At 39.3% G+C, this 27,281-nt stretch overlaps 1 protein-coding gene across 2 annotated transcripts in view; it reads right to left on the bottom strand.

Moving 5' to 3' along the window:
* Positions 1–11,748: 11,748 nt before the first annotated feature.
* LOC147016817 (uncharacterized) overlaps positions 11,749–27,281 on the bottom strand; it is a 21,911-nt gene continuing 6,378 nt past the window's right edge. For both annotated transcript variants that reach the window (XM_085845852.1, XM_085845853.1), the window contains exons 4-9: positions 26,275–26,392; positions 18,653–18,723; positions 18,183–18,258; positions 17,908–17,970; positions 12,477–12,546; positions 11,749–12,200 (exon numbers count right to left, since the gene is read on the bottom strand). In XM_085845852.1, the coding sequence (XP_085701978.1) occupies positions 12,118–12,200; positions 12,477–12,546; positions 17,908–17,970; positions 18,183–18,258; positions 18,653–18,723; positions 26,275–26,392 (481 nt within the window). In that variant the 3' untranslated portion in view covers positions 11,749–12,117. The remainder of the gene's footprint in view (positions 12,201–12,476; positions 12,547–17,907; positions 17,971–18,182; positions 18,259–18,652; positions 18,724–26,274; positions 26,393–27,281) is intronic.

The raw sequence follows: 27,281 nt of genomic DNA, 5'->3' as shown, positions 1-27,281 counted from the left end.
CTTTTTCACCCAAGGACTTTGTTTAAATTTTAAAACTCTATGAATTTTAGCTACTCTCAATCCTTCTCTCAAAAACTGTTTTAAGCTTCTCTGATGCAAAACATATCCCTCTTTATCATAGAATGTTGTTAATAACTTTTCTATTGATTTACCTTTAATATTAAAACTTTTATGATAATCACTGAACCATTCTTTCTTTGGGGTTTCTTTCTCACATGCAAAAGGAAGGTCTTTATGCTTATTATGAAGATCACTCGGGTACCTCAAATCAACTTCAAAATAATAACCTTCTTCTTCGTCATTCAATTCCTCTTGAGAAGAAATAACAATATTCATCAAAACCTTTTCATAATCCTTTTCTTCCACCCACTCTAATTTACCATAAGGCAGAGATTGAGACATTGCCCATCCATACAAATTATTAGCATCAAAATACATCAAATAATTACTATCTTTTTCACTATCATAATTTGGAAGATATTTATTATTTGCTTTAGCATATCTTTTTGAACATACTTGTGATATTCCACCTCTCTTGGACTTCTCAATCATCAAAAGCATATCAACATCACTGATTAAATATATATCTTGTTTTGTCATTTTCAACATTGCACTCCAAGCTAAACCAGGAGCTGTGAAATAGTGGGCAGGATCTAATCCATAACAATTTTTATTATGACAGAGTGATCTAAAAGCTTCAAACACATCAGATAACAATAAAACATCTGTTTTTAGATATAAATCATGATATTCTCCAAGGTTCTTTATCTTAAATATTTTCCATATTTCTTGTGCGTGTTTATATTCCTTATCACTTATCTCTTCTTCATAAAGGTTATTATAGAAACTTTCTTTTGAAGGAAGTTGTGTTTGTTTAAATCTCATAAATGAATCCATATAATCATAAGGATAAATTCCCTTACTTGTAAGAATTTTCTCTTTACTTTGAATTTCATTCCTTGTTTGAATTTCCTCTCTCGTGAGAATTCCTTCTTTAATCAGAATTTCATCTTTAATCAGAATTTCCTCTTTAGTTAGAATTTCATTCATTGTTCGAATTTTATTTATAATTAGAATTTCATCTTCAGTTAGAATTTCTTCATTAATTTCCTCATTAATTAGAGTTTCCTCTTTACTTTGAATTCTCTCTTTAATCTGAATTTCCTCTTTAGTGAGAATTTCCTCTTTTGGAAAGAATGAATTAAGATTTTGTAAAGAGTCCGTGGAGCTTAGATTTGATGCGAGGTAGGCGAGTGGTGTTCCCATAAACTTGTAAGAATCTAGAAACCTAATACGAGTTAAAGGTTTTGTGAATATCATTTTTGTAAATGAAATATACTTTTGACTTGTGTTTGTGATGGCAGAAATATTCCCTGGTGTTTTTGAAAGTTCATTTATAAATAGATGTGTATCATAGTTGGCGCTGTTGTGAAGAAAGACTGGAATAAAAGAAGGTAATTTATAATTAAGATTACAACAGGAATGAGCGGGACCTCTATATTTACCAGTAAGATGACAATGATCCCTAACTTTTAACTCCTTAATTTCCCCCTCACAAATATGACAGATATTGTTCTTTCTAAATTCTAATTTTTCTTCTTTGGTTAATTTCATCGGTTCATTTGTTTCTTTCATTAATTTAGTGAGTCTTATACAATCCTTTTCTAATCGTTTTACAAACTCTTGTGAAGCCTATTTCCACTATAATGTTCAAGTTTGTTATACTTTTCTCCAACAGATGATTTGATATAATAACAGAAACCACAAGGAATATGTTTTTGATATTTATTTGTATACGATTATTTTGGATTAGGAGAAGCAGTATTTATCTTTTTCAGGATACACTAAAAATCAGCGTATATCACAAATGGGTGCATGATAGATTTATTATAATGTTCAAAATAAATCTTTTCACCAGGTTTAGGCGTTGTAATTACAGCTGATTTATGATTACTACAATATTTTGAATGTTGTTCTAATCGTTCTTTTGTATGAAATGAATTAAGACATCGCTTACAAGGATATATTTTGTTTGCTGTTCTGAATACCTGAGAAGAGATTAATCTTGATAAATTATTGATGTATGTGTAATGTGAATTATTTCCAACACTAAAATATAAAAGATCAATGTGTGTTTCTTCATTTTTATAGTTGTTTGAAATTTTTAATATTTGAACTTTGTTTGTATCCGTTAATCCATATACATTAATAGAAAGATTATTCTTTTTCTCAAATTTAGGAATATCTATTAGTGGCATTGGGAATTTAAAATCTTTAATGTCCAAGGTATTCTCATATTTCATATATTGTTTTACTCTTTCTGAATTACATTTTGGTGGATGAAAGTGAGCAAGAACAGACCAGAGAAAACATTTATTATCATTGTTCTTAATATTAACAACTGCCTTCTTTAGTTTTATTTCTTTTGGTAATTCAATATAAGAAGAAGATTTAAGAGGGTTTGATTTTAGAATGTGTATATCTAACAAGATGATTTTTTTTAATATTGAATCCACTTCCTACCACTGTATTATCAACATCCTCCTCTTGTCTTGATAGTTCTTCATAAACCCCACTATTCAAAAAATCTTGAAATGATGTTATAAAATGAAGATCTGTTCTCATATAAGGAGTTTGTTCTTCATCTTGTCTTTTCATATTCATTTTCACTCCCATTTAAAACTTTAAAGTTTTCATTTCTTTTAATGTCTTTTTAATAACTTTTTCAACATCAGGTTTCACTATTTCAATTGATTCAGCTATTGATGATGGACCGGGTTCTCCAAATTGAAAAATCCTTATTTTTATATGCCCTTTAAATGCCCCATCAGTGTTTTCAATATAATAGTCTCCCTTTACTTTAAACTCATTTTTCTTGTGTTTTTGTGATTGAAGATGTCTATTATAACTTCTCTTCAAAACATCCTTTGAACAGATATCACAATGTTTTCTTTCCAACTCAAGAGGAGATATTTTATGAAATAGATTAAATGTGTGTTTGTTGGTTCAGAGGTGTTTTCTATAATGTTTATATTTGTGATTACAAACATCGCAGTATGTTGTATTCACCATATTTATATAATAAATCTTTGCTTAAACTAAAATTTTCTTGATGAAAATTTCGTTTATTTTACAGGTGAATCTGTGCTTAAAACCATTTTATCCTCCAACTTTTTCACTTAATAAATACAATGTTTCAAGACACAAAATACAAGTTTCAATCAATCTCTTCATTTGTTAAAGATACTGAGAAATATGTCAAGGTTGTAAAATTGAACAAAGATAAATACAACAACTATTGGATAAAAACAATTATGGTAAATAATATGAGTTCTTCAATTTCCTTCAGTGGAAGGGCTTTTAGTATACCTGGTAGAACATCAATTAAAGTATCTCTAACAAAAGTTTCTCCTCTCCTTCTGGTAATATATTCAAAACTAGAAAAAGCAATGAAACAAGAAAAAGTATCAAAAACAAAAACCTTATGGATGAAGTTTAGAAAGAAAAGATAAGACCATCTGTAATATGCAAGGAGAAATTTGTATTTTTTTCAACAACCCTAAAGATGTAATCCTGATGAAATAAAGGATGTTAATATATCAGGTGAAATGACATTTCGTTCAAAAGTAGTTAACGATCATTTTAAAATTACCTTTAATATAAAAAATGTTGTCGTTGAATCTGTTAATGAAAAAAAGTATATTGATATCGATGGTAATATTATTAAATATGAGTCAATATACAACTGAAAGTATAGATGAATTTCAGTTTAAGTAAAGTTTTACTTTATAAATATGCTAGACTTTCCTGATTCTTTATATGACAAATTTGAGAATTGTCCTGCGTGTGAAAGACGGGGATTAAACACAGAGTCAAAAGCCTATAAACAATGTATATTCTGTGATTATCTTCTAATTAATGATAATAAAAAATATAAAAAGGAAAATAATTCTTTTAGATTTACACCAAAAATGAATTACTTTACAAGATTGATTAGAGAAATGAATGTAAAGTACGAGGGTGATAACACACCTTTCCTTACAAGGGAAGAAACTGAACGTATAAGAGAAATGTTCAAAGGATTGTTGTTATATATTATTCATGGATGTAATTTTCAGGGAAATGTCAACACAAGATATTGTATAAATAAAATAATGGATTATCTTGAAATTAAACCTGAACTTAGGATAAAATATAGAGTTTCTAAAAAAGCCAATAATAAATTAAATAACCTGTTTTCCAAATATATAAATGAATGATTTTTTACCCATTTGGGAAAATAAGATAAAATTTAACAACCATAAAAATCTCCCAAATTCATTAAGATGTCTCATAGTTGGTTCAAGTGGATGTGGAAAAACCTGCTTACTTTTAAAGATGCTCCTCACTCCCAACTTTTTAGATTATGATAATTTAATAATTTTCACAAAGTCGAATTTTCAACCAGAGTATCAACTACTCTCACAAGGTTTTAATGCTGGTCTTCAAAAAGAAGATATAATCGGCTTATTTAAACGTCAAAAAAACCTAAATGATTATAACATTGAAGATATAATTCAACTATTTTGTGATACACAAAGATCTTAAAAGAAATCAAATCCGATAACTTGTATTCTTAGTGATAATACGGATGATATACCGTCTCCCCAAGATTTGGATAAATCAAAAAAGAACCTCGTTATCTTTGATGATTGTGTTAATGAGAGAAACCAAACGGTAATGGACAGCTACTACACAAGAGGGAGACATTCTTCTTGTAATTGTATTTATCTTAGTCAATCATACTTTCAACTCCCTCGTCACTCAATAAAAAAACAATGCTAATACTTTTATTTTATTCAAGTTAAATTCAATAGATATACACAATTTTTGGAGAGACAATTGGTCTACATTATGGAGTAAAAAGGAATTTGGGGATTACATGAAGCACACGACTGAAAAATATAAATATATTGTTGTGAAACAAGATGAGATATTAAGGGATATATTTTTTGTTTTACAAACAATTACATATATAAATGACAACTATTATTATAAATCTTGTGGGTAAATCTGCTTCTGGAAAAAACTTTCATAAATCAAGGTTCTTGTGTAGTACAAATGAGAATATTGTAAATTTACTTAAAAACACCGCGTGATACGCATTGTATCAACAACAACTAGAGCAATAAGACCTGGAGAAGTAAAAGGTGAAGATTATCACTATATTTCAGTGGAGGAACATATGCGATTGAGGAATGAAGGTCAAATATTTGAGGAGGTTTCTCTTGGTACAACAAAATATTCACATTGTAAGAGTGAGTTAAGGAAACTAAAATCTGGTGGTCTTGGGATATTAGAAACTAATCCAGAAGGAACGAGACAAATTATTAAACATCTGAGCGGAGTGAAGATTTTATCATTCGGTTTTGATGTTGATGAAGAAACTCAACGCAAACGTATGAAAAGCAGAGATGCAAGTATTAGTGAAGAAGAAATTACAACTCGCATTAATGTTAATAAAGAATTTGATGAAATATTTAAAGAAAAGGATTTATTTGAACACATCTACTTGAATGATGAAGAAAAGGAAAATTTCCCTGTTGATCTTTACAATTCATTAAATGATATTTTACAATAAATAAATGGATGCAAAAGAAAGAGCAAGAAGATTTAAGGAACATCAAGAGTTGGTTTCAAAAGTTGTAAAACAGCAGGAAGACATAAAGAAGAAACGCAGACAGAAACTAACGGGCGAAGAAGCATTTGAAAGAAAACAAGAGAAATTTTTTAAACCACTTTTAAAAACTTCCCAAGAAAAATGAAAGATGTTTCCACAGTTCCCACAGTAGAATATACTCCTAAAAAACTTCAAATGTTAAAAGATTTTGATCAAATGACGGAGGAAGAATTAGAGCATTTAGGAGAATTAAAGGTATATGATGATGAAGGTTTATTTCAACAACTGGAAGAGATTAATCGACCCCCTGATTATATTGTGAATGCTCTTCAAAACAATGAATATTCAGCGGATTCAAAAACCAAAGCAGGACTCATTCCAACAGAACAATCAGCAATATTTCATCTTGTTCAAGAAAAGGTATTGATATTTAATGATGAATTAAGGTTCTTAGGTTCTGCTCAACCCCCTGTTAAACTAACTCCGAGATTAATGTTTCTTCTCACAAAAGATGGAAGACAAGGTTCAACTGTGAGGGATGAATCAAAGTATATTGATAAACCATTGGATATGAAAAATAATGATGATAGAGTATATATTGATCTGCTGAACACTCTAAATTATAGGGTTAGTATTTCTAGTAAAAGTAGGAAAAATGAGAAGGAGAAACAAATTATTCAGGCTTTAAGTATCCTTGGTTCAGGTATTAGTTTTCTTCCAAATGACCCATCGCAATTAGTTAATAGACTGTTATTGTTGTTAGGTAGTAAGAAGGCTGGAAATAACAATTGTTTTAATGAAGCATCAGCCATTTTAGACCAGTTGATGAACATGAAAATAATTAATAAATCTCAATATAAAGACATTTTATCTCATATTAAATAAGATGAAAAGCACAATCCTGAGTTTTAATTTCACAACAAGCGACCACACATCTTCATTCCCATACCCACTACAACTTGACCCAACAAAAGAATGAGGCATCTTTATTGTCCATGGAAACTTATAATACCTTATTTAATATAACTGATAAAAATGACAAGTTTAGTTATAATCCCGGAAGTGGATACAAAACGATAAGTCTCACCCGGAGCATATGAGATTTCTCAAATATCTTCCGAAATTGCTCGTCTTATGAAAGAACAGGGTGATGAACCAAAAAATATTGTTATAGACATTTAAAAACATACTTCAAAATCAACGATTAAAGTTAAAAATAACTACAAGGTTGATTTCACAATTGATAATTCATTTAGAGAGTTATTGGGTTTCTCCTCAAAAAAGATTGAAACTAATGGGACGTTTTACAGTGATAATGTCATTCAAATATCCTCAGGAATAAATTTGGTGTTAATTCACTGTGATTTGATTGATGGTGCTTATAATGATGGAAAAAAAAACAAATGCAATATTTTCATTCAGCGCATACTCAACCCCAATTGGTTATAAATTCAATATGGAACCCAAAAATTTGGTTTATCTCCCTGTGTCAGGAAAAACCATACACAGAGTAAATTTTAGGATAACCGACCAAGATAATCCTATGATTTCTTTTAATGGAGAAGTTATATCCATCAGAATTCACCTACGTGAAGTTTTCCAATAAATAAATACGATGGTTATTGTGAGGAAACACAAGTTGGGAAAATATAAAATAATTACAGGGGATGGGATGTTCCTTTCCCCATACTACAAGGGTGAAGGTATGTATCTTGGTAGAGGATACTATAAACCTAAGAGACAAAGGGGTATTGGACATCAATTTAGAGGAGATGGGATAATTGATACTCTCATGGGTATTGGTTCAACTATACTTAAACATAAAGATCTAATTGGTTCAACTGCTTCTGCTGTGAGAAATGTAGCAGGTGCTGTAAAGAGCATAAAAGATGCCCAGAAGGAATCTCATAAATTACAAGCAATAAAAGAAATTAAGAAAGGCAAAACTCAGTTGTCCCCCCAAGAACGACAGAAAATAATTCGAATACTTGGATCAGGGTTTCAAAAGTTTTAACATCTTTTTGTCCTAAATAAATACAAGTATGGAAGCAATTGATAGTATCTATGATTTGGATGATACTATTATTATCTCAAACTCCACTAAAAAAGAAGATTACTTCGAGGTAAATGCAATAACTGGAACAGACTGGAATACGAATGGTACAAAAAGTTTTGAAATAAATAATCAACAAACCTATTTGAATCTCTCCGAAAGTTTCTTGTTGTGTAAATTTAAATTCACTAAAGCTGGGAATAACACAAATGCTACACTTGTAAATGATTTCTTCTGGAAAATGTTTGATAGTGTGCATTTGTATATTGGAACACAAGAAGTTGAAGTGGTTGATTATGTCTCTGCTGTATCTGAAATGATGAAATTTACACTCTATGCATTCAGTGATAGAATGGGAAAGGGGTCTGTCGAAGGTTTTATTCCTGATATGTCAACGGGAACAAACACAGACCCTGGATATACTCAAAGGAAAGGAATGTATAATGATGATACAAAAGCAGAAAATAGTTTTACTGTGGCAGTTCCTCTTAAAGGTATATTTGGATTTTGTGATCATGATAAAGTTCTGTATGGTCTTAAAATTAGATTTCAACTACAAAGGAATGATAATGAAAATAGATTGCTTTTTGGTGTTGGTAATGCTTTTGGTGATCAGAATAAATTTGTCATTGAGGAAATGAGTTGGTATATCAGTGAATATACTCCTAATCTTAAAACAGAAGAGATGTTGAATAGAAGACTTAACTCAAAGAAACCACTCAGTGTATCATACCTCAAAAGAAGATGTCAACACGTTGAACTCAACCAAACTACTTACACGTGGAATTTGGGTGTTCTGGAAGGAAAGCCACGATATCTGTGGATCATTTTTAAAAAGCCAGATGGTGATACTGCGACTGATAAGAATAATGCATTGAGTGATAATGCAAAGGTGAAACAACTTTGCGTTTTTCTAGATGGAACATTTTATCCACGAGATAGATTGGAAATTAATTGGGAAAAAAATGATTTTGCTGAAGCATACAAGTCTTACCAAAAGGTGTGTGAAAGTAATGGAAATAAAGAACCTATTTTGGATATGACAGCATTTAAAAGTTTGTATACAATCTATGCGTTTGACCTGAGCGCTCAAAAGGAAACTATAAAGTCTAATCGAGTGGATACTTCCCTATACATTGAAAGAGGAGAGAGTGAAGAAGTTGATACATATTGTTTGCTTTTGGAAGAAACAGAATTACAGATTAATACAGATAATGGTGTGATGATTAGTCTCACATTTTTTGTTAAATAAATGAGTGGCAAAGTACCAACTGGGGTATATGTTAATCAAATCAATCTTCATAAACTATCATCTTGTGTTCAAAATCAAAAGCCTTGTACGATTAACGTTAATACAATTCAGAGAAAAGGAGCAGTAAGAATTGATGTTTTGCTCACAAGAGAACAGGTTAAAATCTTGAATGACACTGGCTCACTTAAAATTAAAATGACAAAACCAATGTTGAAAAAATATTCAATAAGAGAGATGAGTGGAGGATTTCTCCCATTTCTAATTCCTTTATTTGCTGGTTTAAGTGCGGTTGGAGCATTGACGGGTGGTATTTCAACAGCGGTGAAAACTGCCAACGAAAGGAAGGCTCAACTCCAGGCTCAAAAATAATTGGAAAGACATAACAAAGAGTTGGAGAAACAAATTAGTGGAAGTGGTGTAATTGTAGATTTTGCTGAAAAACTTGAAGGTCTGCCTGATAAAGCGAGATTGTTAGTAGGAGATATGCTTTCTTCTATAGCACAAGCACATAAAATGCCACTGCCACAAATATTGCCGAGTGAATGCCAAATGCCCTGATTTTGGATGACCTGAAGGTTTTAGGTGCTGATAAATTAATTGTGTAGATATAGTTGTTTTTCTTGACTGTTACATCTCACAGGCTTTCTGCCTGCGTCGGTGTGATTATTAATTAAATATTTCATGTAAAATCTCGTTTGCTTGATGCGAGCTCTGCCCTGCATAGTACGGGGTGTGGAAATATCTGCTCCTCTCAGAAAAAAAGATGGAGAAAGCTATGCCCCTCTCTTCACCAAAATTTTATCACCAGTGAAAAACGTTTCTTCCTTGTCCTTTACAGGAAGAAGGTGTTGCGTCTTTAAGCATGTCTCCTTTTAGTCAGCATTACACCGCCTGTACCATCTGCTCATGGTCACTTGGAGACAATAAATATGGATGGTAAATAGAAGGCCATTGAGTGCTGGTAGATAAATTCCACTCTGTTGCATTTGGATTCTCTGGCCAAAGTCTGTTGAAGCTGGCCTTAATGGTAACTAGAAGAGTGACTAGCATCAGATTAAGGAGACAGGTCTACAGTCAGCAGCAACCCCAATGACAAAAAAGAGGTCCAATGGTCCTGTAGCTCACCTGGCTGGTTGCCAAAAAGTGAAGTGATGGATGGATCAGGGTAAAAAATAAGCTGGATTTATAATACCCATTTTAAGGTGGGGAGAATTGACATGGTGTTCACAGTAGTGCAAAGGCTGGTGTTGACTTTGTGGTTAAGGAGGCTGGTTTAGGCTCTTAAGGTCCTGAGTTCAAGCCCTGTTTGTTGCTGAATAAACACCAGGTGAGTTTGACTCAGCCTGTCATCCTTCTAAGGTTGGTAAAATGAGTACCAGTGTACTGGTAGAGGGGCACAGCATCAGTGGCACAGCTGTTTCCAAGAAATGATAACTACCCTGGCAGCCAAGCTGCCATACACAAGAACAGAACAGTAGCATAACTCCCTGCTGTTTATGAACCTAAGTTTTCAACATAACACACTATTTCCCACTTCCAGGATGATGTCACTTCCTGTTTTATCAAAATTAGCCTTATTTGATAAGATACAACTCCAAGGTATATATAATTCATATTTTTCGAGATATTGCCCACTCTCTGTATTATGACGTCATTGGCCACCATATTGTGTTTCGTATCAGCTACCTTTAAGCAAACGCTCCCACAGGTCATTCATCATATATTTTAAGTTTCACATTGATTGGTTAAGTGGTTTTAAACAGTGAATTTTAAAGGTTTTTTTTTCCTTTGATCCAATATGACAGCCAGACCACGCGACCAATGACGTTATCAAATTACATTTTCTACATGTAGTCCATCACATATGTAAGGTTTCACATCGATGAGACAAGTGGTTTCAGAGAAGACTGTTTTTAAAGTTTTTCTTATGATCTGCCACACCACATGACTGACATCATTGTTAACAATCATGTTTCCCATGGGAATTTGATTCCAAAATTAAAGTTTTACATCATTCAGTTAAGGGGTTTGAGAGAAATTTTTTTTTTAAACAGGTTTTCTTATAATACAATATGGCTGCCATACCATGTCACTGATGACATCATTGTGAAACTATATTTCCCTTGGGTAGTTGATCACATGGAGGCCAAACAAGATCGAAATTAAAGTCCTATTTGGACCTTTAAACCTTATGATGACCTACTTATAGGTGCCACAAACAAACTCAAGTTCCACCACATCAGATCATTTCAGCCAAGTTTGGTCACAATCCCATCAACAGTTTTGCAGGATTTGCACTCTGGCCACCACAAAACACTACATTCCGCAAAACACACTTGTGTGTGTCCGGGTGCTGAGGTGTCATCCACCAGGTGGCAGTCTCCATGGGTTAACTTGAGGCAGTCCCTTTGGGTGGGTGCGTGGAATGTCCTATCCTTAAGAGATGGGGATGGGCTAGGCCTGGGAGATGAGCAGACGGAGTCCCCTGGAGTACCAGCAAAGAGTGGATGCAGCGACGCGCTGTGGCACATGCTCCCAATGTATGTATGTATGTATGTATGTATGTAGGTTTGTTGAAGAAGTTGCAAGTGTGGATGGACGGATGGATGGATGGACTGACGCACCATCCCATAAGCTCACCTGAACTACGTTACAGGTGAGCTAAAAAATGAATAGCTCAGAAAACCTTGTTGCTATTCATTCGCAGATTCAAAAATCCTTTTGATGAAATATATAACACAAATTATTATCAGTTTAAAATATTCAAAAGGAATCCAGCCAATGTCTAATTCAGTCATCACTTTAATATGGAACTAGACGACAGATCACATGACTCACTCTATATCCACACATTTCATGATGTGAGAAAGTTGCCATGTAAACATTTCCGTGTTTCGACACCCAGTTATGAGGGCAATAAGCGTGTAAACCTGATGTCTTGCAGAGAGCTACAGGTGCTTGCATTCTCAGTGAATGCTAATTCACTGTATTTCCATTGGTGTCAACATCCTGACTGCAGTGCCTCAAACAAAGCGATCAAGTCATATATTGTAATGCCTAAGCACCCATATTATTACATATATAAATATATATATATGATTGATAAGAGCACTATCTCCAAGGATCGCCCTTGAGTAGCCGCTTCTCTCAAGATCACAGGTTATTCAGCTCCTGGAGGGTCTGGTCAAGGACCTCATGGATTCCCAAGTTCTCATCTCGAGCTCTTGCCAGTTGCTCTAAAACGGTAAAAGTTGTGGTTTTGGCTCACCAATTCCAAGGAGCATCACTCCTACACAAACCACCTGATCATTATGTAAATGTAGTTACCTGTTCACACATTTTGACCACTTGAGATAAGTTCGAGAATAACCACATCACATGATGGCTATTCTGTACGAAAACCATATGCTCTAAATTAATCTAAATCACCATTCTCTAAATTAATCAACCCTCCTCCTCCTTCTCACCGCTCCCCAAAAACTCTGGTGAAAACCTCAATTTGCACTGCTCACCCTCAAGGTCGTCGATGGTCTTTTCCAGCTTGACCACAGTCCGCTCTGCATACTCTGCTCGGCTTTCGGCCTGAGGCGGAACACCCCATGAGCATGCAAATGGACAAAGGTTCTTCATATCTGAATTTTATGCATTTGAAAAACTTTTACTCTGGATTTCAAAAAGTACTTCGGGTGAGATTAAAATATTTTGATATGCAAAGACAATCGCCCATATTGCTGTGGTGATGGCTGATGGGCTCAGAGGTCTTATCTGCAGTTTAGTTCTCTGTTTTGATTAGTGTTCAAATCCCATTCCCAAAGTGTAAAATGTTCGTTAATTTAACCTAAATTCTAAGCTGCTATGTATATCCTCTTGTCAAATTTCTTTTTAATGCAAGTACATCCTATTCTTCAATCTCTATAAATCTGCCCTAGCTAGACTTATTTATCCCATAACTAGACTCGGTGGCGTAATGGATAGAGTGTCCGCTCTGAGTCTGAGAGTTGGCGGTTGAACCCCAGCCAGCCACATTGTACAAAAGACTACTAAATGATACGTGCTACTTCCTTGCTTGATACTCAGCATCTAAGGATAGAGCACAGACAAACAACCACAGGTTGGCAACCATTGTGTGGGCTTGATGGGCCTAATGGCCTCCTCCTGCATACAAGTTTCTTGCAAGGAAACTCAACCCCACCCTGGGCCTTGAGTTCTGACCTGACTGAATCAAGGGCCAAGCCTGTCCCGTCCCACCTGCTCACATCTCCCTGAAATGAAAGAGCAAGTCATAGGCCAAATTAACCACAACACTTGTCATTTCACCTTCAACCTGTTATTACTTGTTATAAAGAACCTTTCAACGAAACCCCTTTTTATTGGAGCTAAACTATGTTATAGTATTACAAGCAAATACCACCCATCACTTCGCTGATGGCAATACTAAAGGGGGGAGGAGAGAGAGAGAGAGGGGAAGAGTGAAGAGATGGTGAGGTGGGGTGGGGGAAGGGAAAGCAGCGTGAGGTGAGAGGAAGGGAAGACATATGTGCAGTGGAGCATTCATCACGATTCATACAGTCTCATCAAAATGATTATGCACAGAATAACAGTGAGGATGTAAACAAATTCATGTCTGAAATCCATTTTCTACTGGTCATACTATAAACATGGTCCGAAGACAAACACCACCTGGACACGTCCGGAGCCAAGCCATCCGGAGACAAACACTGCTTGAAATATAAGCTCTCATCTCAACATAAACATCTCCCGGAGACAAACATCACCCTAACACATTTGGAGACAAACTCTCATCCGGACATAAACAAACATCGCACGGACACGTCAAGAGACAAACACGGACAGGTCCGGCGACAAACACTGCCTGGACACGTCTGTAGACAAACACCACCTGGAGATGAACATCGCGCGGACACAAACACCATCCAGAGAGACAGAGAGTGTGAGAGAGATGGGGAAGGAGAGTTGGCAGAGAAAATGTTATGCTTTGTGAATAACACACACACACACACACACACACACACACACACACACACACACACACACACACACACACACACACACACACACACACACACACACACACACACACACACACACACACACACACACACACACACACACACACACACACACACACGATAGAAAAAGAAACAAGTGCAGGTTCAAACTTGCAGAATGCATCTCAAACTCAAGTTTTCCCACTTGAGCAAATCACCATTCTCTAAATTAAGTAATTTTCAACAAAACGTATTACTAATCTTTGAATTAGAGGAAGCAAAACTGATTACATTCAAAGTTACAACATCTGCTTTAATGGAAGTACTTGCCGATTGTCCAAAGACAAATTGGTTGATATTGTTGTGGTTGACGAAATTCGCAAACCACCATTCAGGTCCCTTAGGTGAGATATCTCTGTAAGTATATGTGCAGTTAGGCCCAAACCCGTTGTTTAGAGGGAATAAATGTCATTCATTCGGAGCTGCGACCCTTTTAGATAGCCGTTTTTCTTTTACTATCTTTATTTTGGACCAGCCGCCATTACTACCACCACAACCACCACCAACCACGTCTCAACAGCCATCACACAACAACCACCAACCGCAATGCCGCTTCACAACAACAGCCACGACCTTTACCGTCACATCTCGCTCTCGCAACCATCGCATCACCGCCATTCCCGCGCCGCTTGTGGGCACCGATCCTGGACTCGTACAGGGCGCGCACTGAGCAGCGGGTGCAAAAACACCAGCCTTTCCGAAGAAATCGGATCAAGAACGATTCACACCCACTTCTGTTCTGTCCTATCAGCGAGCGTGGGGCGATTTGGCCCCGCCTCCAGGTGCGTCGGAGTATAATCGCTATATGCAGATTCGCAGATCAAAAATCATTCACGCCCACTTTTCCTCTGTCCAATGGGGAGCCAGCCAGAGGTGAAGGGTCGAAGGTGAAGGAGCGAAGCCCCGGGGGCTATAAAGGGCCGCGTTCGCTCGCCAAATCGAGGCAGTTGTTGAGGGAGTTTCTGAATCGGGAGAGGAAAAGAGTTTCTGAATCGCAGTTGGACGGAGTTGAGAAGAGTGGAGAGTGGGAGAGTTGGAGAGTTGTGGCGGCGGCGAAGGCAGTCGAGAGGGCGCTCGTGTCAGAGTCGGGGAGCTGCGGAGAGGGGAGGCCGGTAACGCGACCGAGGTCGCGGTGGAGTCGCTCGTCGCGGGACCCAAGCCAGCGAGATATCCTCATTCCCCCGAGCATCAACAATCCCCTCCTGTTTCCCCCCGCGCTGAGATAGTGTGAGAAGGGGGCCCCGTTCCCATCCCATTCCAGGCAGTGCCAGCGAGGCCCGCGGAGTCGGGGCGCCGCCGCCATCTTGCGGCTCATCACCAGACGGGTAGGCTCGACGCGGTCTCGGCCCCAAGCCCGTCTGCCCCCCTCATCGTTGAGGGTGGTCCCTTTTTCTTTTGCTTTGAGTATATGTGTTGTCGGCGCCGTCTGTGAAGTAAAACTGTATAAGTGTTGCCGTGTGCTCGGTAGTCGGTAGTAGATCTGCATTGTTACATTTGCTTTTTTTGCAGAATTGTTGTGCTTCTTCTACTTTTACATTTGCTTTTGGTGTATAATTGTATATGTGTGCTTTCCGTTTGCTGCGGAATAAATGTGCTTTATGTTGAACTATTTCTCCTGTTTCGCTTCGTCTTTTCTTTTATTGAATCTCCATCTCACTTCACGTAAAGGGTTGGTCGTGGGCTAAATACGCCCGATAATTAATCGAACAGTCGAGGTTGACGATAACACCGCTCGGTTATCCTGATAGTACGGAACGGGTCGCTTAAAGTGGCCAGTGTCCGAAGTCGACCTGCGGCGAGGTGCGATCGCCCGGTCTACCCTCTGTGTGGGTACTTAGGTAGGTCGAGTTTGGCGAACAACCCTATCCCACGCGGGGGGCCGATTGGCACGATCGTGGTGAGGCCGAAAGGCCCACCCGTGACTAGTTCCCGGTGTTAGTCCGAGAGGGTCACGACGGGATTGTCCGTCCGGTGGGCGACGTGCCGCGATTCGAGTTACGTGGCCGCTCGCACGCCGGCGGGCGCGAATCCGCAACAATATTGACGCTTTTTCAACTTAAGGCCCGGTCACACCTTGACGTTTTAGACAACGTATGCCGATTTTTGAATTTTTTTTCTAAAACGCTGGCACATGTTGTATACGTTATGGGTAAGTTTTGATAACATTGAGAGCACGCTGAAAAACACTGCCATACGTCGTTGTACGCTGGCTTTAAACGTTGTACTTTTCGGTTGTCCTCAATTTTTTTCATGCTTGAAATTTCACGACGTATGCCGGCGTATGACTCACACGTTCCGCTACGCTGGCCACAAGTTGTATGCACGGTCTTGGATCGTTGACAGACGTCAACACATGCTACTTGTAAGTTAATCATAAGTTGAGACACGCCGAGGTAATGTTTAGTGTACCCGAAACCTATTTCTAACCTATGATTAACGTGTTGTTGGCACGTTACGCGATCGTTGCCACACGTCGACAGACGTTACTTTTAAGTTACTCATAGGCTGAAAGACGTCGGTATAATGGATCGTCCTTGCGTCAGCGTCCACGGCCACAGCCAGGACACTTATTTGCAGCATTCTTCAAACTTTTCTTCGGCATGACGAGGATGTTCACACTTTGCTGTCTAGCTTGGCTATGATTCCAATTGTCCATCGGCAGCGTCTATTTAAAATAGTCGAGTTTGAGCGTTTTAACACGTTCAGAAGAAACGCTTCAAATTTCCAAACCCCAGCGTCAAAAAACAAAGGCGAGTGACAGCAATTTAAATCGTTCATTGTAAACAATGAAACTAGTTGAGTGGTAACGTTTAAAAGTCGTTGAGTGTAAAAAAATCCAATTGTTGAGACAAGCGTCTACTTTCAATAGTGGAGATGCAGCCATTTAAATCGTTGAGTGGCAGCCTATAAACCTACCCGTGGACACGCGGACGCAAGGGGGATCCATCATAACCCACACCCTCCCCCTCACACTCACCTACTACTGCCAACATGAACAAACTACTACTACTAATAATACTTATACTTATACTAATACTGATACTGATACTGTTACTGCTGACATGGACATCGACTCAAAAAGGACTCGAAAACACTGTTGGGTTCCCCTTTTATGAACAGCATTTTTATATACCAATTCCCAAAACCGCTGGGAACACGTCTTTATATGGCAGTTGTAAGCTAGAAACACGTTCATTTTCATTCACCGCGATGTTGACATTTCCATTTCTACGGCAGTTATGATTCGAATCGTTGTGCGTCAGCCTTTTAATAGGCTACGTCACGACATCATCAGCGATGCGTGCAACGCGCTATGCCTAAGTTAGACTATCGTTGGGCATAGGTTGTGTAGGCCGACAACAGGTTCAGCATTCGTTGGTATAAGTTATCTATAACACAACGAAACGTTCTGTGTCCGTTACTAATACGTTATACATAAGACCAAGTCGCTATGAATCCGTCCGAATCTTTAAAAAAAACATCAAAAGTTCAACGTAAGCCAGCGTTTTACATACATTTTAATACGTTGCCATCGCTGGCTAAAACGTCAAGGTGTGACCGGGCCTTTAAGTTACATTTAAAATACAGTAATGTGGAAAAAGAATAGGATTTCAACTGGTAACAGCTTACTGATCTGAGCTCACCTGTTTACCTTCTCAACTAGTCAGCCAACTCACCTTACTGATCTGAACTCACCTGTTTACCTTCTCAACTAGTCAGCCAACTCACCTTACTGATGTGAGCTCACCTGTTTACCTTCTCAATTAGTCAGCCAACTCACTCCATGTATTTACAGCAAATCGAACGTTCACTCATTTGATACACTTGGGTGTTTCATGAAATGATGTATGTAAAATGGCAGCACAATTTTTACCTCCTTTAATTTTTCATTCACTGTCTTGATATCCTCAGCATATTTGTCTTCCTTCTGTGAATACTGGGGAAGGAAAATGATGCCACAATGATGGTGAAATGAAAATACCCACACTCAGGTGTGGAACCTTTGAAGGTTCAGAAATGATTATCACGACAACTCTAAACACGTGTGTGTGTGTGTGTGTGTGTGTGTGTGTGTGTGTGTGTGTGTGTGTGTGTGTGTGTGTGTGTGTGTGTGTGTGTGTGTGTGTGTGTGTGTGTGTGTGTGCTAACTTCATCATTCTGCGCCATCAGTGATTTGATGTCATTCGTGAGGTTCTTCACCTCTTCTTCCAGATCCACACACTTTCTACACAGACAAGGGACACAAAAAGAGACACCACGATGGAAAAGCAACTCCTGTTTTGTGCACCATTAATGTTACATGAATGTATTGATGACGTGCATATTATTCTTTTCAACCTTGTAAGTTTGTGCCGAGGAAGGAAGTTGTCCAAAACGTTTTCCTTTTGCAATACATTTTGAAGCCAAAAACATGACCTATTCCATTGGCATCAATAAACTCAGCCACCATTGGGAAGAATGTGTGACACTAGCTGGAAGCTACATGGAAAAAAACCCCTGCCATATTGGCACAGGAGCATTATCATATTTGGGGGGGGGGTAGAACGTTTGACCCCATAACCTCATTCCCCCACACCCCCGCATCCATCTCCGTGTTCAAGCAGTGTAGGTGAGCTCACGCTTCAGACAACTCGGCACGATCTTCCGCTCTCTCCAGGTCTCCCTCGAGCACAATGACCCTCCGAGCCACCTGCACACAATGCACGCGGCCATGGAGGGTTGTATCATGACCTTCTCTTCCATCTGTTTATTTTCTGCAATAAAACATTTTAAACAGCTGTTTCCGTTTCAAATAATTTTGCTAATGAAGTTCATCTGGTTCGGGTGAAGTATTCAAGCTTTTTCCATCCTCAGGTTATGACACGACTGTAGGTTTCCGACTCGAATGGCATCATTTATCCTTTGTCAAAGTGAGGAAACCTGATCTCATTGGCTGGAAGTTCAAAAAGATTGGCATCCTCTCGATTATTTTAAAAATTGATTTGTGGCAAACAGTCACACGAAATATATCAGGTGTGCCTTTGCCCACTGGACAGCCAACCTCAACTGCTCTTCCCTTTCCCTCCCTTCCCTCCCCTCTTTCCTCACCCCACTCTGGTTATCTCCCATTTATTTATCTATTGTAGCATGCTATTTTCTTTGCAATTTCTCCAACATCCTAGACCTGTCCTTTGTGGGTACAGACCCGTGGGCATAAAAGGTGGTTAATTTTTTTAAATTATTATAAAGTATGTGTTCCGTGTTTGTCTTATAGTGGAGGCCTGTTGCCATTTGTGCATCTTGTCCTTTGTTTAGCATTTTTCAAAAATTAAACCAAATTTGTAATTATTTCACATTTAAACTGTTAAATGGCAGTGTGGGTACATTTCTCTCATTCTGCTCTCAGGCTGATAGAAAGACCGTTAAGTTTAGGTGGGATGTTGAAGCAAGATCTTCAGGCGTCACGGATTAATTTTGCCAATCACCATTCGGCTGTTCTGGGGCAATTCCTCATGCCTGTCGGTGGCTAATGAGCGTGCATTTAGCATGCCTTCCTGAACACGAGACAATACTAGAGAGGAAGAGAGAATGAGAAAAAAAGTTGAAATTGCAGAGTTAGTGAACGATCAACTCTTCTTACAAATCCTGAAAACTTCAAACCTTTCAAAAAAAACAATTCACCAGTTTTAAAATGCCTTCAATTTTATTATAATAACATTGAATACTTTACTTTGGTAATAAAAAAAAAAAAATTCATTTGGTGACATTTTCTCTTAAAGTACTTTAGTTTCTTCCTCCCCATACCCATTATTTGTTTGTCTCCCTCTATTTTGTCCTTCAACCCTGCTGTTTTTTTTTCTTTCTCTCTCTCTCTCTCACGAGCTCTCTCTCTCTCTCTCTCTCTCTCTCTCTCTCTCTCTCTCTCTCTCTTTCTCTCTCTCTCTCTCTCTCTCTCTCTCTCTCTCTCTCTCTCTCTCTCTCTCTCTCTCTCTCTCTCTCTCTCTCTCTCTCTCTCCGTTTTTGGGTGTTGCAATGGTGGCCTTACTCATTTCCTGAGGTGAGCAACTCTGCCATGTACCCTCCCCACTCCTTTTTGTTATAATTTGTACTCCCGTGGCACATTTTCGTCCCCCCTCACCCCCTTCCCTACAGAGAGAGATAAAGATAGAGATAGAGATAGAGAGAGACCAGGGTCACGTTCTCCCCAAAAACGGGTGACTTCTAAATCCATTGGGACAGAAGTCGTTTTTGGCTCAAAAAGCCTTTTCAAAAGGGATTACTGGATGTATAACCTTACTGTGAAACTCACCGATATTACATTTCATGTTTAATGACACATCTTTCTTCCCATACAAGCATGGAAGACGAAAAATATAACAATGACCACACCGAGGAATAATTCTGGTTTAACTTTAAGGGTTTTTTTTAGGCAGGAATATTTCAGTGGACAGCAGGATATCCCAGTCAACAGTGTGTTCTCATAATAAAGGTTCTTTTGATCTGTCTGTCTGTCTGTCACACACACACACACACACACACACACACACACACACACACACACACACACACACACACACACACACACACACACACACACACACACACACACACACACACACACACTTCACAGAGCGTCGGTGCCACCAAAGCAGCTTCCTAAGCAAGGATTATACTGGGTGGTTTGCTGTTGCCTTCCCAGCAATAGTTCGGGCAGCAATTTGTAATTTGTTCAGAGTGCCGGCGAAAGCTCGCCTACACTTCGCGAAGGGCACCGTGGGATCTTTAACGTCCATCAACGAATACTTCCAGACACACCAGTTTAATGTCCATCCATGGAACAGCACACACAATGATGAATCGCTCTGAGAAACACAGAAAAAAGTGAGGGCTTCAGCCGAGCCTCAAAAAAGTTGTGGATGGATTTGGCAGAAATTTGGAGGACAGGTCTGGTGTGTGACAAGGATGAAAGAAGTAGGGAGAAAATGAGAGCTGTGGAACATATACCCCTCCCAATTTTACATGTAAGTGAATGGGAGAAAGTTTCTGACCATCCTCCATTTCTCCCTCCCCCAATTTTACATGCAAGTGAATGGGAGAAAGTTTCTGACCATCCTCCATTTCTCCCTCCCCCAATTTTACATGCAAGTGAAAGGGGAAAAAGGAAAAGACTATTTGACCACCCTCCCAAAATATCAACTTCATTCCTCCACATATTACTATCTTCAGAGCTTGGCATTGAAAATTTTTGACCATCCACCCCCAATTCTCCCGACATTGATATACCAGCAAATACCACCTGTTGCTTCACTGATGGGAATAGTAAGAGGCGGGAGAGAGGGAGGGGTGGGGGAAAGAGCGAGGGGGGGAGGGTGAAGAGGTGGAGAGGGAAAGGGTGAGGAGGGAGGGAAAGTGAGCGGGGGTAAGGGAAGGCAGTGAGAAGTGAGCGGAAGGGAAGGCAGATGTGTGGTGGGATGTTAATTTTGATTCACACTGTCTCATCAAAATGATTCTGCAGAGAATAACAGTGAAGATGGAAACAAAGTAATGTCTGAATCCATTTTCTCCAGGTCACACGATAAATACTACCCGGAGACAAACACAGCACGGACATAAACACCGCCCAGACACCTCCGGAGACAAACTCCGTCTGGACACATCCATAAACAAGAAAAAGATTAAAAACCCAGCAGGATTAAAAACAAAACCTGTCAAAGGGCGGAGGAGCTCATTGTGAGCCAACGGCCATCCATATCCAGTGCCCAACTGTGTCTGCGGACGTCCTCCTGCAGTTGGGTTACTTCTTATTAGGAGGTTGGTGGCAGGATTTGCACTCGGGCCACCGTAAAACCCTTCATTATGCAAAACCCATAAATGCAAATAAATCTGAAAACCCACTCTGTGGGAGTACCTCCTGTGCAGCTTCCCTTCGTAAGGCAGCTCACTGGATGACGGGATTGGAGCAAAGCCTTTGGGGAGCCCCATTCTTTGATGATAGGAGAAAAAGCACTGGGTAAACTTCCTGGATCAGATTGCGGTAGTGTGCGTCGGAGTGATGCTGAGATATCCTCCACCAGATGGTGGGCTCCTTGGGTTAATCTGAGGTAGTCCCTTTGGGTGGGTGCTTGGAATGTCTTGTCCCTAAGAGAGGGTGATCACCTGTCTCTGTTATCATCTGAGCTCCAGCGTTTGGACATCAGTATTGCAGCACTCTCTGAGGTTCGGAGACCGGATAGTGGCGAGATCATAGCGGATGGGTACACCTACTATTGGTCTGGTTGCTCTGGTGGTTACCATGCTCAAGGAGTTGCTGTAGCTGTGTCCAATAAGCTGACTCCAATGATAATCGAGATAACACCGGTCAACGAGCGTATTATGAGAGAAAGGATTCGTCACTCCTTTGGTGTCATTTCCCTGGTCTCTGTATATGCTCCGACTGAGGCGAGTGATCTCACCGTGAAGGATGCATTCTATGCCACACTCGAGTCTGTGGTTGATCAGTGACCCAGGCGAGATACTCTTCTAGTCTTGGGGGATTTCACTGTATCGACTGGAACTGCAATAGATGGATATGAGACAGGCATTGGTCCCCATGGGTCTGGAACTGTGAACCAGAATAACACCAAGTTCCTTGACTTTGCAAGAAGTCATAGACTTAATGTGGCTGGTTCATGGTTTCAGCGCCCACAGGCTCATCGCTGGACTTGGTATTCCAACCCTGGTGATGTGGCAAAGGAGATTGACCATGTGCTTGTTGATGGTTGCTGGAGGATTATCCAGAACTGCAGGGTCTATCGGAGTGCTCAGTTCCTCAATAATGACCACAGGCTTGTTGTAGCAACTCTTAAGTTGCACCTTAAATCCATGAGAATGGTACCATCCCAGCCTCGGCTGGATGTTGGCAATTTCAAGGATGAAAGGGTAGCTGGGGAGTTTGCGAGCAGGCTGAGTGGGGATTTGGGGGGGGGGGGTCTGGGTGCTTTGGAGAATCCTGAAGAGTGGTGGAGAGCCTTCAAGATGACCATCCTTGATGTTGCTCGTGGATGTCTTGGAACTCACCGTTGGGTGAAGAATAATTTTGTCTCTGAAGGGTCACGAGATACCATTTACCAGAGACACAGGGCCAGGATTAATGACAGAGCTGAGCTGTTCAGGGAGTTGATGCATAAAACTGCACATGCACTAAGGGTGGACAAGGAGGCTTAGGTGTGAAGAATCTGTGAGGGGGTCAAGCATCACCTGTGGTCACGTGATTCTCGTCCTGCTTACAGGGGAATTCGTGCATTGCATTCCTCCAAGTCTGTCCTTCAGTGTACGGCAGTTAGATTAGAGGATGGTGGGCTCTTGACAGAGGAGTCCAAAGTGAAGGCCCGCCTGGCCAGTTACTTTGATCGGCTGTACACAGCTGACCCATCATCTGTTGAGTTGGATGTCAGGGGTGTTACTCTTCCTATTGCTGACCCTTCAATCAACTGTGATCCGCCTTCATTTGTGAAGAGATAGGCTGCCTTGAACAGGTTGAAATGGAGTAAAGCTCCTGGGATCTGTGGCATCAATGCTGAACTTCGCAAGGCTGGTCGAAATGCTGTACTCATGTCGTTGCACGCAGTTCTGTGCTCTGCCTGCAACATAGGCATCATCCCAACTGACTGGAAGAGGGGCCTTGTTGTTCCTCCCTGGAAAGGGAAGTGTGATCACCAGCACTGTAAAAACTATCGAGGTATAATGCCACTCTCAGTGCAGTGTCGGGCAAGGTCTTTGCTCAGATAATTATTGATAGTGTTCGCTTCCATCTGCTTGAGCACCACCATCCAGAGCAGTCAGGCTTTACACCAAAGAGGTCAACGATTGACCGTATCCTTGCTCTTCGGGTCCTCACCGAACGCAGACGAGTGTTTCGGCAGGGGCTGCATGCAGCCTATGTTGATCTCTGTAAAGCGTTTGATTCAGTGAATCGGGATGCCCTCTGGAGGATTCTCGGTCTTTGTGGGGTGCCACCAAAACTGATCAATCTGATGTCTGAAATACACTCTGGGACTGAGCATGCTGTGAGATGTGGTGGTTCCATCTCTGACTTATATAAAGTTGTTACTGGATTTCGTCACGGGTGTGTACTGGCCCCCACACTTTTCAGTGCTTGTATGGACTAGATTCTGGGGAGGATGTTGGAGAGATCAAGCTGTGGTGCATCATTTGGGAGTGTCAAGATCTTTGACTTTGATTTTGCAGATGATGCAGTCATCTTTGTGGAGACTGGATATCCTTTTGGGGGCCCTCAAGGTGCTGAATGAGGAGTTGGAGCTGCTGGGACTCGGGTTTCCTGGGTCTAAACTAAGATCCAGGCTTTCAATGACATCTTGGATGCTGCTATCTTTTCTGTACCTGTTTGTGATGAGGATGTTGAAGTCACAGAGAGATTCACTTTCCTTGGCAGTGATAGTTATGTCTTCGCTGGCTGTGAGCTGGCTCGGGCCTAGGGAGTCATGGATTAACTGTATCATGGGGTGTGATGCTGTTGTTACCTGTGCAGGACGAAAGTCCAAGTCTTCAGGTCCTTAGTGCTTCCAGTCTTGAACGTGTGTATGTCTGTTAATTCTTTATTATTAGACCTTGATTATGTCAATTAATTACAGACAATTGGAACATACATTTTAGACATGTAGACCCTTGGAGCCCTTACACCTTTTAGACGCCTTTAGACAATTTTAGATATTTTGTACCTTTTGAACCTTTTAAGACACTTTAAACCTTTACATTCCTCACACCTCTAAAAAAACCCTTTATAACCGCTTTGACACCCTCAGACCCTGAAAACCCTTTATACCCCCAAAGACCATTTCAACCCTCAGAGCCCATTGACCCTGTGAGATTGCCTGAGAGCTTTCTGCAATAACACTTGAGGGTCACCAATCAAAATCAGCCTCCCCTTCCCGCATTGATAAACCACCTCAGTACCAAGTTGAGAGGGTGCAAAATATAATTAAATAAATAAATAATTAAATTTCTCTTTTTTTCTGAGGTTCTGATAATCTTGGTTCATGGCATCGGGAAAGTCCCACGTGGCACATAAAAAGTCCCACGTGGAATAGAAAAAGTCCCACGCACCAAAGAGAAAACGGTATCCATGGCAATTATAATGAAATGGGATATTTTTGATTTTATTATTTCCAAATTTCAAGAATTTTTCAACACATCACATTGAAACTTATACAGCTTATCTGTATTTGTGTGTGGTATATGTGTATAAAATCTGGACAAAACCAGTCAAAGGTCAAGGTTAATGCCATCCAAAACATGTAAAACACCCATGAAGTGGATTTAGAAAATGTATCGATCAAATTTGGTGTGCACACCATTCCATCAAAACACTTGATGGGTCAAATTTTCCAAATTACCAAATTGCTGTTTCCATGACAATTATTATTTCTTTGGATTTCACAAGTATTGTGCAATGCACGACATCTTTCTTGTTTATGTGTGTCTGTCTCCGTCAATGGCCTGCAGGTTAAAATTTTAAAACAATCTTTACAAAACTTAACCAAACGGTAGAATTGGTCATAAGCAAGAAGCAAGGTCATAAGCAAGATTGATTGAGGTCAAAAGGTCAACAACATATTAGGTAAACTTTCTAAAATTCTCAATCTTCATCTGATTAACTTGGAAATTTGAAGATAATTTGCATATCATGTCAATGAATTTAATCACCAATTATTTTCAAGGTCGAAAGTTCAAAAGGTCAACAAAGGTCGAATTTCTAAAATTGTCAATTTTCATCCGATTGACTTGAGGATTTGTATATTTGGTTATGTTATACAAGTGGATTTGTATATTTGGTTATTTAATTCAATCACCAATGACTTTTCAGGTCAAAATTTTTTATGCATTTCGCAAGCATCCTGCTATACATTCCATCTTTCTTGTTACTTGTAAAATCAAAGATTTATCAAGTATATTGGTTAGTCGATTTTGTTATTCTGTCTGCTTGTCACCTACAAGTCACAATTTTAAACTGATCTTCACGAAGCTTTACCACATGGTAGAGTTTGTCATGAGGAAGAAGTCTATTGGTTTTGAGGTCAAAAGGTCAACAACTTTGTCAAATTTCTAAAATCCTCAATTTTCATCTGATTGACTTGAAATTTGACTGTAAAATAGACTGTAAAATTTGTCAAGAAACATACAATCTGTTGCTTTGACTCAATAAGATTACGCACAAACTTGGTTGGGTATGACCAGTGTCCTGATCAAACATCTGTTGCCTCACCTCCTCGTATTTGCGGTCAGCTTCCTCTGCAATAAACTTTGCCTCCTTCAGTTGGATCTCCTGCAACTCCAGCTTCTCCTCATCTTTCATGGACTTGTTCTCAATAACCTTCATACCTCTGCAAAGGATAGGAGTGCAGGTGCACAATAAAACATCACAAACGACCTCTGCAAATCAGTTGTGATGTCTTGTCATTTGGAGTATTATTATTTTTTTGCAAGCAGTCTGTGGTTGCTGGTTGCTTAATTCCAGGGAGTGTGGCTGTGCAGTTGATGCAGTGTTCCCCGTTTCCAGTAAGCTGGAGCTCATTTTGCCAACTTCAGAAGGATGATAGGCTGAGTCAACCCACCTGGTGTTATTTAAGGACATGACAGGGGCTCAAACTTAAGACCCTAAGATCTTAAGCCAGCCACCTCAAACATACAACCAACACCAGGCTGTCGTTTGGATAATATGAGAGGATATTCATGTGATCAGAAATCATTTGTTATGAGGTTCGAATTACATCTAATGCACTCATCACACTTTCAAAAATATTAAAATTGTCACAAAAGACCCTACTGACCTGACAAGAGACAGTTTAAGACTGAAGCGTTCAATCTCCTTGGAGTGGGAAGGCTGAAAGCCCTTGATCCTCAGCTTATATAGGTGTGACACACCCATGATGTGCAAATTTATTAAATTACACAACCTTCAAGTGGTGCAAAAATGCAGACGGAGAAGATCTGATACACAATGAAGAGCTGCACTCCATATGAAATTCTGTATAAATGCTTTCGAGACCATGGACCCTGTTCTGCAGAATATTCTTAGATTATATCTGAATTCATAAGTTTCAGACATAAGATCATCTCAAAATGGCTCATATTTGATGATGAAGGTCAGGAGCTTAAATAGTTCTCATTGAGAAAAGAAAAGGTTTTTTAAATTTCAAATTTCAGTCTTCTTCGTTCATATACAGCACCAGGCTGTGGGGTAGCATCATTGGCTGAGGGCATGACTATTCT

Source organism: Eptatretus burgeri, chromosome 11, assembly GCF_056783735.1.
Source record: "Eptatretus burgeri isolate ZD-2024b chromosome 11, Ebu_testis_v1, whole genome shotgun sequence".
In the NCBI taxonomy this organism is placed as follows: Eukaryota; Metazoa; Chordata; class Myxini; order Myxiniformes; family Myxinidae; genus Eptatretus; species Eptatretus burgeri.
This window is presented reverse-complemented; position numbering and strand designations above follow the sequence as displayed.